Source organism: Coenobita brevimanus, chromosome 83 (assembly GCF_032717465.1).
Source record: "Coenobita brevimanus isolate Jiangsu-jjx chromosome 83, ASM3271746v2, whole genome shotgun sequence".
NCBI lineage: Eukaryota > Metazoa > Arthropoda > Malacostraca > Decapoda > Coenobitidae > Coenobita > Coenobita brevimanus.
The window spans coordinates 1,020,001-1,035,824 of NC_137036.1; the positions used below are offsets into that span (position 1 = coordinate 1,020,001).

Here is a 15,824-nt window from a genome sequence, read left to right on the forward strand (position 1 = left end):
GATGATGATGATGATAATGATGATATAAAAGTTCTTGATGATGATGATGTTAAAATTCTTCATGATGATGATGATGGTGATGATAATGATGATGATGATAATGATGATGATAGTGATGATAATGGTGATGATGATAATGATGATGATAGTGATGATAATGGTGATGATGATAATGATGATGATAGTGATGATAATGGTGATGATGATAATGATGATGTTAAAATTCTTGATGATGATGATGATGATGGTGATGACGATGGTGGTGATAGTGATGATGATATCCACACAGGCTGCTTGAATCTACACGCTGTCTTACCCCCAACGAGACGCGAGACTGGACAGGGGCGCAGGCAGCTCTGGAGGTGGGGGTACACTCTATCTGTCTATTTATCTATCAGTCTGTCTGTCTGTCTGTCTACTTATCTATCTATCTGTCTGTCTATCTATCTATCAGTCTGTCTGTCTGTCTACTTATCTATCTATCTGTCTATCTATCTCTTTATCTGTCTGTCTGCTTATCTATCTATCTGTCTATCTACTTATCTATCTGTCTGCCTATCTATCTATCTATCTATCTGTCTGTCTGTCTGTCTGTCTTTCTGTCTGTCTATCTGTCTATATATCTATCAGTCTGTCTATCTATCTGTCTCTGTCTCTCTGTCTATATATCTATCTATCCATCCATCCATCTATCTATCTACCTGTCTATCTATCTATCTATCTATCTATAGCCATACGTCATAATCCCGTAAGGGGTGGCCGTTTGTCTTTGAGTTAGTTGTTTTACGGGGAGGGGCACTAACCCTCCACCAACCCACTTGTTGACACGTAGGGAACACGTATGGGTTGGTTATATGGTTACCACCCAGTGCTGTAAATGGTTTCCTGGCTTACAGGAAACCATTTGGCTTGTCACTCAATGTAAAGCCACCTGAAAAGGAAAGAAGAGCAATAAAAAGTGACAGGAAAGATGGGAGAAATAGGAAGAGAGGAGGACAGACACAGAAAAAGAATTATAAAGGTGAAGGAAGAAGTAGGCAGCTCAACATCGAGTGAATGGATGGTGGTGAGAAACAGGAAGAGATAAGGGCAGACAGAACTAGAATGACAAAGGTGAAGGAAGAAGGTGGCAGCACTACATCAGGTGAGTGGATGGTGGTGAGAAATAGGAGGCTGGGAAGTGCTAATCTCGTGTGTATTTCCTTCGCCAGACCTGTGAGGCAGCGGCGCGTCTTTCCGGGGATCTTCAGGACGACCAGAGCGTGTTTATGGGCATTGATTTCTTCGTGGAAATTGGCTCAAGGTAGGAAAGGAAGGCAAGGACGTGAATACCCCTTCTCTTGTGGGCTCCTGGCCTTGGGTTCCTTCTTCCTTGTATATATAATGATGACGATGATGATGATAATGATAATGATAATAATAATAATAATAATAATAATAATAATAATAGTAGTAGTAGTAGCAGTAGTAGTAATAATAATAATAATAATCTATCTATCTCTATCTATTGCCAGACGCCTCAATCCCGTTTGGGGTGGCCACAAACAAATCGCCTCCAAGTCGCCCTGTCCCCCGCCATTTCACTGCCCTGCTCCCAACTCACACACCCCTCTCTCATATACCTCTCCACCCCATCCCTCCATCTCATCCTCGGCCTCCCCCTCTCTCTTCCCCCCTCCACCTCACTCACATACACTCTCTTCGTCAGTCTTTCACCCTCCATCCTCTCCACATGGCCAAACCACCTCAGTGTGTTCCTCATAACGCTTCCTATCACATCCACATCCACACCACAACGCTCCTTTATATCCTCATTCGTCAGCCTGTCTCTCCACGTGACTCCACAGGCTCCTCTTAAATAACTCATTTCCACTGCTCTCACTCTTGACTTGTGTCCTTCCAACAATGTCCAAGCTTCACTTCCGTACGTTAGAGTTGGTATCACAATACTGTCATGTAGTAACTTTTTCACTTCCATTCTCACTTCCCTGTTTCTTATCACTGCTTTCAAGGAACCAGCAACCTTTCTTCCCTGCTGTACCCTTTCAAGCACTTCACCCTCCAAACCTCCATCCTTACTCATCACACTACCCAAATACTTAAACGTACTCACATTTTCCAATTCCTCACCATCTAACCTCGCTGTACATTCACTAACTTCACCTCTCTCAAATAATAATAATAATAATAATAATACAGTAATAATAATAATAATACCACCACCGCTATTATTATTATTATTATTATTATTATTATTATTATTATTATTATTATTATTATTATCACTACTACTACTACTACTACTACTACTACTGCTACTACTACTACTACTACTACTACTACTTCTACAACTACCACCATCGTTCCAGCTGGTTCGCGGTCACCCAGCTGTATGTGAACAACGTGCAGCGTAACATATCCGTCAACGTATTCGCACCCATGGTTCCTGTTCCCACCAGCGAGGTTATTCACACCATCACCACACCATATCAAGATTTAATACTAGTAAGTCGTGCAAATATGTTTAACTCAGCGGTATATTTGAACTGAAAGATTTAAATATTCGATTCAAACATGCATGCCTCTGTCTTGGTCACCTACTGGCGGCTCTCCATGCTGCTTGATCTCTGGCAGCCTCCCTATTCCGTCCCTTATCCCTAAGGTCACACTCTATGACCTCGTCCCAGGTCTTTTTCGGTCTGCCTCTCGCGACCCTACCCCCAGCGTTCACACTTCTCACCCTCCGCACCCAATTGTCATCCTTCATCCTCTCCACATACTCAAACCATCTCAATCTACCCCTCCTCATCACAACACCAATACACTCCAGTCCCATCCTTCCTCCCAAACCATCTCAATCTACCCCTCCTCATCACAACACCAATACACTCCAGTCCCATCCTTCCTCCCAAACCATCTCAATCGACCCCTCCTCATCACAACACCATTACACTCCAGTCTCATCCTTCCTCCCAAACCATCTCAATCTACCCCTCCTCATGACAACACCATTACACTCCAGTCTCATCCTACCTCTCAACTCTTCCATCGTAAACCTAGCCCCCCCAGGCCTCGCACTCAGGGACGCACTGCACATCCACCTAATCATTGTCATTTCAGTATGTTTGAGCCTGCGAATATCCTCTTCCTTTACTGCCCAGGTCTCACTACCATACAGCATTATGCTCCTAACACATGCTGCATACAAAGACCCCTTAGCACGGGGGGACAGCCCTCTCAGTGTCAGGAGAGGCAATAGCTCCCTGAACTTCTTCCAGTCACTTCTCACTCTAGCCACAGAGCTGCTCCAGCCCCACCTCCAGCACATAACATGTCTCCCAAATAACAAAACTCTTCCACACACTCAAGAGACTCACCAGCAAGTTCAGTCCTTTCACGCCTGACAATCTCCACCTGCTCTCCCTGACACACCGCACACATGAAATCAGCATTATCTCGCTGTCTACCTCTAATACCACTACATCCCTTATGCACCCACTTATCACAGACACTGAACAAGATGGAATTACTTTCCACGCTCTTGTGGCAAACCTCGCATGGGCACTCTCCCTCTTCTTAGACAGTACCACCACCAGCCCTAGATACCATCACTTTTGTTTTGTCTGCATTTACTGTTAAGCCCTTGTGCCCCATACCATCTCTCCACATCCTGAATCTCTCCTCCGCCGCCCTTTCATTCTCTGCAATCAACACCAAATCATCAGCACAACATCTCCCACGGGAGTCCATTTCTGAAGTCACGTGAGAGGGCATCAAGTACCATGATAAACATCCAGGGACTCAAGACTGTCCCTGAAAAAAGTGATGGTGGGATACAGAACAGGAATTTCAAACTGTACCTCACAAGCTTCACGTTTAGATTAACTTTTGGCATAAACAAGATATTTTTATTCGTAGTACCATAACGTCTTCCTGGGCAACGAGAGACCATTCATCTTGTCCCATGTACCTGTCTAATGAGCTATTTGTACCAACAGGTGAGCGAGGAGTGGTGGGATGCAGTGCAGGGTGTGGACAACCCCTACGGCAACGCGCTGACCGCCTCCATCCTCTCCCTGCAAGAATCCTACCTCACTCTGCTCAACGAATCAACGGTCGCTTAAACACAGAAACACACACACAGCCCTCAACGTACAGGAAATTTCAAACATTAACCATTTCTCTGCGATGGAATTCTTTGGTCTGAAAAACATCCTCTACCATTTGTCATAGCAGTTTTAAATCCAGCACACATATATATAACCTTCAATTCTTTTTTTGTGATGGTTTTTTGGGGGGATTAAATCATATCGTTTGTCATTTGTCAGAAGAGAAATTTTGAATCCAGAACAGACATGTAACTTGTAATGCTTCTGAAGTTTTTTTTTAATCGTCTGCCACTTGCTAGAAGAGATGACTCAGTTGTGAAATCTCAGTTTGAATTTTCCCGCCAAAATGTTCCCACCAGATGTTTATGTTTACACTGTCCTCTCTACCTTTTCGAAACGGTATTTGCAGTTACATTTGTTGTTCTCTGTCACTCGTGTTATTAATTACAGTCTCTACACCCAATTGTTTTTACTTTTTTCTACCTGTCTCGAAAGAATTGAGAAGTATAATACAGTAAACGCTCAATAATCCAGCGTGATTCAATCAACTCCTGTGCCGGATATTGCAGAATGCCGGATGTTGGCTCGAACCCCCCTATCAGCTCAACATTTGGCGTCGAGCTGGATAATATGTTACTATCTGACTTTACCCTATATCCTAAAAACTTTCCCATGAGTAAAAGATGAAAATTAAGCATAACATGCAACACAGTACTGATACAGCACGGTAATACAATAAAAAATGAACTATGTAGTCCCCCATTGCTGGCATCAGTGGAGGGCAAAGGTGTACACCAGGCAGTACGTACAATACACTTAATCCCGTGTGGCCTAATGGCAGTAATTACGTGTAGAGTTATTTCAGAATCATAGTGGGGCACAGGGACACGAAACAGTGTGAGGCCACAAGCTCTGCAACAACGAGTGAGGAATAGGAGGCCACAAAGTCTCGGCACCAGGGTCTCTCCACTGCATCATCACAAGCGCAGAGGACGTAGATATGTTTTCACTGTACAAGACCCACAGGAGAGAATGAGTGACGGTAGGCTCCAAGCACCAGATGGGCCACTCCCGCAATGCATTCTGATTGGCTGGATTGTTGTTCAGTTTTTCCGCGTGCTGGCTGGCTACTGCGTCTGAGCCAGATGATACGCCTCACCTCTGGATATTGCATAGAACTGCTGGTTGCTTCCCGGTTCGGCGCCAGATATTGCATAATTGCGCCGGATATTGCATAATTGTGCCGGATATTGTATAATTTCGCCAGATATTGCTTTGACAGAGCCGAGAAAAAAGCTCTGGATATTGCCATGGGCTGGATATTGCAACGATGGATAACTGAGAGTTTACAAAGACAACAAAAGTGCCAGGTGCTCTTGTTGTCAAAATACGATGTCGCAGTAACGGCCTTGCAGTGGTTTAGACCGCAGAGGGTGGCAGTATTTTTTTTTACAGTATTGCCATCAAGGGAGAAACACCCACCTGCATTTCTAAGTGGTACAGGCAATGTTGTGTTGTTTGTGCATGACACTATAGCCTACTTCCTTTCTATTAATTTGGCCCAACAGTGAGATATATAATTGATTTCAGCAAGAGTGACAAAGGTGGGGGTGCTCGTCATCCACTCACTCTACGTAGTGCTGCTCTTGGATGGCTACCCTTTCTGCTCTTCCTTCCTTCTTTCCTTCCTTCCTCTTCTGTCTTTCCTTCATTCTTTCCTCTTCTTTCTGCCTATGGGTGACTCTACTGTATACTGAATGACAAGCCAAATGGTTTCCTGTACACCAGGAAACCATTTACTACGCTGGGTGGTAACCATATAACCAAATTATGGCGCCTGGTGGTTTAGTGGGTAATTAAGGCCCTCCAATCGGATTGAGCCTGTGTAGGTTTATATCTAAGGGGTGGTTGGGGTTTATTGCTCATGTAATGCCACTCAGGATGAGTGAGGCTGGTCACTCTCATCTTAAATGTCAGGACCAACTGCCTTTCCCCGGGCTCCTACGCTCCTCATGGGGCAACACAGGGTTAGATGATGATGATGATGACACGAAACCATGATACTAGAGGCGAAGTGCCATGGAAAAGACGTGGCACCATAGCACTGTTTTTTTCTTGCTGATAAGGAAGGAAGGAAGGAGGCAAAGAAGGAAGGAAGGGAACAAGACAGGAAGGAAGGAGGCAAAAAGGCAGGCAGTAAGGAAGGAAGGAAGGAAGACAGGAAGGCAGGAATGAAGCAAGGCAGGCAGGCAGACAGGAAGGAAGGAACCACACAAACCAATCCATCACTGCCTCATTCCTTATCACCGATGGAAAATTCTGACCTACAATATAAAGTATACAAGGATAGTTTATTGTTAATGCTGTTACCTGTTTATGGTGGTAGGTGGTGGCGACATCATCCACTCACTTGATTTGGTGCTGCCGACTTCATCCTTCACCTTTATCATTCTTTTTCTGTGCCTGCCCTCCTCCCTTCCTGTTTCTCACCATCATCCACTCACTTGATGTAGTGCTGCCTACTTCTTCCTTCACCTTTATCATTCTTTTTCTGTGCCTGCCCTCCTCTCTTCCTATTTCTCACCATCATCCACTCACTTGATGTAGTGCTGCCTACTTCTTCCTTCACCTTTATCATTCTTTTTCTGTGCCTGCCCTCCTCTCTTCCTATTTCTCACCATCATCCACTCACTTGATGTAGTGCTGCCTACTTCTTCCTTCACCTTTATCATTCTTTTTCTGTGCCTGCCATCCTCTCTTCCTATTTCTCACCATCATTCACTCACTTGATTTAGTGCTGCCTACTTCTTCCTTCACCTTTATCATTCTTTTTCTGTGCCTGCCCTCCTCTCTTCCTATTTCCCATCATCATCCACTCATTTGATGTAGTGCTGCCTACTTCTTCCTTCACCTTTATCATTCTTTTTCTGTGCCTGCCCTCCTCTCTTCCTATTTCTCACCATCATCCACTCACATGATTTAGTGCTGCCTACTTCTTCCTTCACCTTTATCATTCTTTTTCTGTGTCTGCCCTCCTCTCTTCCTATTTCTTCCATCTTTCCTGTCACTTTTTATTACTCTTCTTTCCTTTACAGTGGCTTTACATTGAGTGACAAGCCTAATGGTTTCCTGTAAGCCAGGAACCATTTACAACGCTGGGTGGTAACCATATAACCAACCCATACGTGTTCCCTACGTGTCAACAAGTGGGTTGGCGGGGGGTTAGTGCCCCTCCCCGTAAAACAACTAACTCAAAGACAAACGGCCACCCCTTACGGGATTATGACGTATGGCTACAGATAGATAGATAGATAGATAGATAGATAAATAGACAGATAGACAGACCTGTTTATTCTGCAGTCGTGTCATCTCTGTCAACAGTCTTTGAAAATTAGCCCCACGTGTCTGCCTACCTACCAACCTACGTTCCTATCTACCTGCCTACCACAGTGCCTACATACTTACCCACCAGTCTCTCACAGTACTTACCTACCTACCTACCAAAATTCCTAACTACCTCCCTCCCACCCACTGTCCCTACCTACCTACCTATATCCCATAATGCCTAGCTACTTACTGCAGTGCTTCCCTACCCACCTACCTACCTATCTCCTCACTGTGTTTACCTACCCACCTGCCACAGTGCCTACCTACATACCTACCTGCTTACCACAAGGTTATACCTACCTACCTACCTACTTTCTTACCTACCTAGGTGCTAAACTGCCTACTTACCTACCATCATACATACCTGTTTGCCTCATTACCCACCTATTTACCTACCTACCTACCTGACTACTTACCTGCCTGCCTACCTGACAAAGTTAATACTGTTACAACTCTAGCATTGATTTTACGTCAAATGATTATATTGAGCTACTGTATTAGTGAGACATTGGTAACACACAGATACAGACAGCGCTTAAACATTTGTACTGTATAGCCTTGTAAACTGCATTAATAAAGTTATACAGTAACTTCCTTTTCACCTTTGTAATATAAATGTAATGAAGGAAAACAGGTCGAATTTCAAATTGTGCGCCCTTTCCCACCCTGAGCATTAAGGGTAGTTGCCAGAGATGTCGTGTTAGTCTGTGGATTTTGGAATTTTCGCCAAATTTAAGCAGGTATGTGGATTTTTTTGGAGGAAAACCTAGCTTGCAAGTATATTGAGACATCCTAGCACTGACTGAGGGTTGTGAGTTATGGTGTGATAATGGATGTTTTCTGGTCCAGTATGGCGGTGTCAGGAGCGCTGGGGTGATCTGATCTGATAATATGAGTGGTTTGGCGGCTCTAGGTATTGGTTCATGGTATTGGGCAGGCATAGGAGAGAACTGGGAAGCTAGACAAATAGCATTTAATGTGTTACGTAAACTGGGGTACTGCTGAACAAGATTTAATGTCACAAATTCGAAAGATAAAAGCGGTGAGAGAAAACGGCCAATAACATTAATTTTATGCGTAGATTCTGCTATATTTTCCTGACTTCGTGACACAAAGAAGTGTAAAGTTTGACCTTAGAAAATTATTAAAGCTTAGAGAGTACCATGAAGATGAAGGAATCAATAATGCAGAAACCAAATGCCAGTAATTTCATAAAGGGAGGGAGAGGCCAAGGATGAGGTGGAGGGATGGAGCAGAGAGCTACATGAGAGGGTGGTATGAACTGGGAGCAGGGCAATGAAATGGCAGGGGACAGGGTGATATGGGGGCGATTTGTTTGTTGCCAACCCTTACGGGATTAAAGCGTCTGGCAATAGATTAATGTTATGCTGAGTGTTTTTAGGCCGACTCCTCGCCCTAAAAACACTAGCTACTGAGCGGGGTCCTCTTTCCGGACCGGAAGTAAAGCACTAACAAAGGAACAGGACATAAAAACTAGGCAGTACACCTTTAACACATCTATTACCTTAATTACAACACCTTGACAATATTACATAGAATGATATTATGGACAGAGGATACAGATATACAAAGTTACGTTAGTACAGCACGGGATGTTCACACACACTATAATTATACTTTACAATAGGTTAAGAGTCCATAAGTGAATGAGACTAACTTGCATTAAAGTCCAAAAGGTCTTAGTGTGCTAGGGCAATCGAGTTGTCTGGGTTTGATGAGCCAGGGAAGGATTACTACTATAAAAGAACAAGGGGAGCAGATCACTATAATTTACTGTTTGGGCTCGGCGCGGCAACTCTCGCCCGCGCGTGCACTGGTAAGGGGGACTCCTCTAGTCTGGGCTGGGGAATAACACTAGTTGCACAGGCCCAGAACTTATAGTCTTTACCGAGGGAAAGTATTTACGGACACTTATAGGTGGAATCCCTCTGGTTCACTTTGTCACTGTATCACTATCTCTGTCTCACTGCAGGAAGGGAAAGTCACTAATCTTGCCCGATTTTCTGGGGCGATATCACTCTGTCACTACAAGGGGACCTCCGGGGGCTCTACCCGTGGCGGGAATCACCGTACCCGCTGGGGGGAGACTCGACCCGGGTCCGATGTTGCAGGGAGACCCTCTTGCCTGGGGTCTCGACCTGTTGTAGGCCCTCGCTCTAGTGACGGTACAGGGAGGCCTGTCTGTGTTGGCCCTAGGGACTGGGGCCAAACAGGTGAAGCAGACGTGTCTGGCGTCGTAGGGTCTGCGGCAGGGGGAGGTCGGCGTTGGTGGGCTGCTGGGCTCGCCTGGGGGTCCGAGGGCTGTGGAGGTCTGCCAGGGGACGCGCCGTCAGGTGTGGGCTGCGGCCTTGTCTCCTGCTGGTACCTGGGGAAGACGAAAATTTCCCGGGGGTGGGAGGTAGGTCCCGACTGGGACCGGGCCTCTGCTCGGGTGACACTTTCGGGGCAACTCCCCCGGGTGGTGTCCAGCTACTCCTGCAGGAGTTAGCTGACTCTAGAGGACACACGGAGGCCGTGGTCTCTCTTGTACTCAGGGAGGGTAGCACAGAGGCGACTCTCTCTCTTGTCTTCACAACTGCCGTGGCACCAGGTTGATCGGTCCTGGGACCCACTTGTGGCTTTGTGTAAGGGTCTCTTACCCTTGGTGTGGCTAGGGGTGTGAGCCCCGTATAGTCCACTATTGGGCCTCCTGCCTGGTCGTGGCAGAGGGTATTTCTCCCTCGTGGCTCACGGTGGCAGAGGGTACTAGCCCCTCGTGGCTCACCAGGGTTGTTGCGGCAGAGGATGGTACTTCCTCGTGGCTCGAGGTGGCAGTAGGTGTAAACACCTCGTGCCTCACCTAGGGACCTCCTGTCCCGTTGGGGTGAAGCTGTGTATCAGCCCCACCCCACTCGAGGGTCAACCCGCCGTGTAAGTTGTTGCGGATCTAGGCTCACCTGGTGTTGGGGCAGTTGCGGGAAGAAGGGGCACAGGTCAGTGGTGGTTGGATGACCCTCTTGTCCCGGGTCATTAACCTGACCGTTATCTCCTCCTCGGGTGGTGGGGTGGTGGTGGCCCGGTGGTGGTGTGGGGGGGTGGCGGGGCGGAAGGTCCGGTCGCGGGCATTTTAATAAAAAAAAAAAAAAAAAAAAAAAACTTACGTAGATTCTTGTCAAAGCCGCCTTCTTTGACTATGTAAGCGAATTATTTGCTGAGCCATTTTTTTTTTTTTTTTAGCTCCATTCTAAGCAGCCATGTTCAGTCTCCTTTAAATCTTTTGGATAAGTCAAAACACGGGTAATAGCCAGAAGATCACATTTTTATTCCCAAAAGTCACTTACAATCCGGCAACCTCAACTTTTACTCCGGAAATTGTAAACACTTCTTATTCTTATTCTTTATCGAGTTCGCCGTGGGCCTTCGTTTCTCTCTCTCTCTCTCTCTCTCTCTCTCTCTCTCTCTCTCTCTCTCTCTCTCTCTCTCTCAGTTTAGGGAGGAGGCACCACAGCATGCACTTCCCATCATTCTTCCCACCTATCCTCTGCCTTCTCCCACTCCTTTCTTCAGCCTTTTCCGCTCTCTTCCATCTCTCTCGTCCTCTCACACACTTTCCTAAATTAGCCCATATATTGTCTGTCTTACCCTCTTCCTTCCTTTCTATTTTCTCTCATCCTTCCTCCCTTCATACTTTCATCCCTCTCTTCCTCCCACTCTCTCCTTCCTTTTTCCCATCCGTCCTTCCTTTCTCTCCTCCTCATTCCCTGCCCCCCTTCCTTCCTTCCTTCCTCCCCACATTCCTTCCTCACTCCTACTTCCATCTTCCCTCCTCCCTTACCCCTCTCACCCCCTTTTTCCTCCTCATCCTCTCACTTTCCTCTTCCCTCCCTCTCTCTCTTTAACCCCTCACTGCACTTCACACCTCTCTCTGCACTCATTTTCCTCTCAAGCTTCTCTCCATTATACCTCCTTCCTCCACCTCGCCATTTTACCTTTTCCCTCCATTTCATTCCATTTCACTTCGTTCTCTCCACCTCTTCATTCTACCTCCGTCCTTCACCTCTCCATTTTAAAACTTCCACTTCTCTCCCTTCTACGTATTTCCCTGTTGTCGAGTTCTCTGCATTCTTTCCATAGCACTTCCTCGTGACTAGCACCATATTAAAATTTCGTGGTACAGCCCAGTATTTAGATGTAGATACGGCAATTTTACGCCTTACTTAAGCTACAGCTAGACTAAAAATGCATCTCCAACGTGAACGCCGAGGTTTGACGAGGGGTTATCACTAGAATATGCCGTGGCACTAGTCACGAAGTAGTGCTATGGATGGGATGGAGAGCCACAGTATTATTCAGCCAATGAGGTAGGGGAAATAAGCAACTACAGGACAATAATACCTCTCTCTCTCTCTCTCTCTCTCTCTCTCTCTCTCTCTCTCCCGAATTTTGAGTTACAGTGAGTCGATGGTGCATATTATGTCCGAAAACCCAGCATCTTGTCCTTCTATCAATTCTCAAACTAGGATCTATGTAGCTTTTCCTTCCCCGTTATCCTAGTGGAAGCAGGAAGTAGCTTTTGATATTTCCTGCTCATAACTGTGTGTGAAAGTGATGCATAAAGTGATGAGGTGAATAACAGTGGGTCAAAGTGATGGGAAAGATTGTATATGGTGCATGACCTCCCGTTACGCCCTCCCCCATTTGAAACTCGTACATAGCAACCCTAGTCTACCTTCCAGTTATGCCCTTCCCTATTTGAAACTTGTACATAGCAACCCTAGTCATGCCTTTGGTCCACCACTGCCCCAAACCCCATATCAAACCTCCTATTAATTGTGTGCACTCTGAACAAATGCTCCTCCCCCCCTTCACCAAGCCCATTTGTAAAAACCTACACCACAACCTGTCCAGCTCTGCCCACACCATACTCTTCCTTGCCTTCCCCACGCCATACTCTACCTTACCCTTCCCACACCATGCCTTCCCCTGCCCACACAATACCCAGCCTGCTCTGCCCACACAATACCCAGCCTGCTCTGCCCACACAATACCCTGCCTGCCCTGCCCACACAATATCCTGCCTGCTCTGCCCACGCCATTCCCTGCCCAGCTCTACCCACGCCATACCCTTAAGCCGCCTCAGCCTAATCCTTGATGACCTCATTTTATTCATACGATCTCCTGACAGTTTTATTCAGCCAAAGACAGACGTCAAACGGGAGGTGGAATACATAGTCTAAGTAAACCTCTTCAGTATGAGAAACCTTCCCTGGATTGAAAAAAAAAAAAAATAGTTTAGTGCCCGCAAGAATAAGATAAAAGAAACGATGCCACAGACCTATTTGGTTAACATTTAAAATACGAAACACTTTACACACATCTGTATTTAATTTTCCCATAAATTATTTGCAAAAAGCTGATGATATATTTACGAAACTCTCTACTTACAATATAGCAGTAGTAAATGCTCTGTTGTGTGTGACGTCACAGGGGCATTAAAAGACTGCGAAGGTGAGGGAAGATTGTGTTCTTTAAATAATAGGTTTCTCTTACGGTTATTATGTCAGTTTTCATTCGTTTACAATCATTATTATCTGGTGCCATTATTGAGCAGTGGGGTTAATTACATAAGGGTGTATTTATTAGTTATACGGAGGATATATGACGGTGTATCTTCGCAGGTGACCAAGATGTCCCTTTAAACCAGGTAAGCAAGGATGTTTAAATCTTCTTATATACTTGTCATCCATATTAAGTTTGAAGACTGAATATGATCCCGTGAGTGCGCAAGCATCGAAGTTGAATTAGGAACACAAAATGAGGGGATGTTAGTAAATATGGGTTTGTGGAACTTTAAATTTGTTGACAGATCCGGGAATCCCTTTACTATTAAAAGGCCCCATACGCGCTCAGGCCGACGGATAAATTTTTAGAATTTGCCCACAGTTTTAGGTGTGAAACCTGTTTTTTTTTTTTTTTCTGTTGGGTAATTCTTTTGGTATTGATCTATCTATCAATTGCCAGACGCCTCAATCCCGTTTGGGGTGGCCACAAACAAATCGCCTCCAAGTCGCCCTGTCCCCCGCCATTTCACTGCCATGCTCCCAACTCACACCCCCCTGATTGTCATCGGAAATATTAGTGTTCATAATGTGGCTGTATTTTCCATGGCGATCATCAGGGAAACAAGTGGCATTAATCTTGTTTTTATCCTTGATTTGTTTCCCTGACACCTGGACGCAATGGTGGACGCCTATTAAAAGCTGTGCTATTGTACAGTACCAAAATTAATATGATTTTCCGTTTCAGCATTTTTCCATTGCAACTTTTGGTTCGGTTAGGTTAGGTTTGGATATATTTTGTCATTTATTTTGGTAATGTACGTATAGGTTATGAATATGGGAGGTTAGGCTGATACAACTACAGTAATAAATATTGGTTGATTTGAATGCATTTTGAAGAGTGCCATTACAGTTGAGAAAGAAACGAGTGATAGGGGTGGTAAGCACTTGCCCTTGAGACACACACAAACACCAAACTTTACATGGACCTGTTCTGATATGCCAGGCATCTCTGTGTGAAATGTAAGCTCATTCCATTCAGCAGTACCACCTGTAGAGGGTCCCCAATATCTGGCAAAGTCTGGCATATGGTGCATGTAGCTTGCAGGCAATTACAGGCAGACCCCGAGATACGATACCCGTAGATGCGATCCCTGGGCTTAGCGATGGGGGTAGAAATACCATCCATTCCTGCCGAGCGATGGCCAAACCTTGTTGTCATGGTAGGTTTTTTTTTTTTTTTAACCAATTTTGATTATATTTTAGACAAATTTTGTGTTTAGGTTGATTTATAAATTGTTTTTATCTATCTATCTATTGCCAGATGCCATAATCCTGTAAGGGGTGGCCATTTAACTTTGAATTATTTGTTTTATGGGGAGGGGCATTAACCCTCCACCAACCCACTTGTTGACATGTAGGGAACACGTATGGTTTGGTACCACCCAGCGTTGTAAATGGTTATTTCTGTGTTTGTCGTGTGAGGCCTTGCTTGTCGGGGGGCCCCTCAGGTCATTGACCATCCAGAACATTTGAACTGAACCATAGACAGTCACACAATGCAAATTAACATGTTTTGGTATTATAAGCTTTAGCCTAACAAACCTGCCTTAATAATCACTGGCTGTTGGTTTGTCCATCTGGTTTATTGAGGCGTACAGCAGGCAGGTCAGTTTTTCCATGAATGTAACCTGATCGTATAGTGAGGTAGACCTACAGTAAAGTTCAGAAAGTTGGACTTTGTGTTGTCAGAGTTGAATTGTGGGCGACTGGAATCACTTAGTTGTGCCTTTGGGAAAATCTGCCATGTCCCATGTGCACAAAGAATATTGATCTTCAGCCAGACGCCTTTATCCTGTAAGAGGCAGACTGGAAACAAATTGCCTCCTTGTCACCCTGGTCCTCTGACATTTGGCTGCCTTCCCTTCAGCTTTCACATCCCTCACTTATTTCTGTCTACACCTAAACATATCATCTTGTTCTGAGTCTTCACCTCCACATCACCTCACTTACATAGACTGTTATAGTCAGTCTGTCATTCATCATCCTCTGTACCTGACTAAACATCTTAGAGTAATTCTCCTGATGCTTTCAATCACATCACAAACATTTTTTTTTTTTTTATGTTTCTCTACTCAGCTATATTTTTTATCATACTAACTCAAACAGAATGCAATAAAGTACAGTATATAACTATTTTTTGATAGAAAGTACTATAGTGTGGCAGGTATGGTGTCATAAACTTGTGCATAAATCATATTAGAAGTTGCAACCCCTTCATTCACACTAGCCAATCATTCACTAAGCTTTCAAACCCTCAGAATCCTGACCACCTCACAGACATAAGCAACCACACTTAACCACTTCATACCACTTAACAGCAAGTGTCTGCAGTACTTCATCCATCCATCATCCAATCCTGTGTCACCCCATAGAGGAGCATAGGAACCCAGGGCTAGGCAAGTTGGTCCGGACATTTAAGATGAGAGTGACCAGCCTCACTCATCCCTGAGTGGCATTATGTGAGCAGTAAACCCCAGCCATCCCTTGGGTACCTTCGCTGGCTTAATCCGATTGGAGCACTGTAATTACCCACTAAACAACCAGGTGCCAAAATTTGGTTATATGGTTACCACCCAGCATAGTAAATGGTTTCCTGGTGTACAGGAAACTGTTTGGTTTGTCACTCAGCGTAGAGTCACCCACAGGCAGAAGGAAGAAGAAAGAATGAAAGATAGACAGTACTAAGAGAATATAAATGAATAAATAA

General features: G+C 44.9%; 1 protein-coding gene across 1 annotated transcript in view; it reads left to right on the forward strand.

The window, feature by feature from the left end:
• Positions 1-4,193, forward strand: part of LOC145409811 (uncharacterized) — a 103,882-nt gene extending 99,689 nt beyond the window's left edge. Inside the window, exons 54-57 of the mRNA XM_080280118.1 lie at positions 290-362; positions 1,212-1,303; positions 2,370-2,505; positions 3,999-4,193. Coding sequence (XP_080136244.1) covers positions 290-362; positions 1,212-1,303; positions 2,370-2,505; positions 3,999-4,124 — 427 coding nt within the window. The 3' untranslated portion in view covers positions 4,125-4,193. The remainder of the gene's footprint in view (positions 1-289; positions 363-1,211; positions 1,304-2,369; positions 2,506-3,998) is intronic.
• Positions 4,194-15,824: the final 11,631 nt, after the last annotated feature.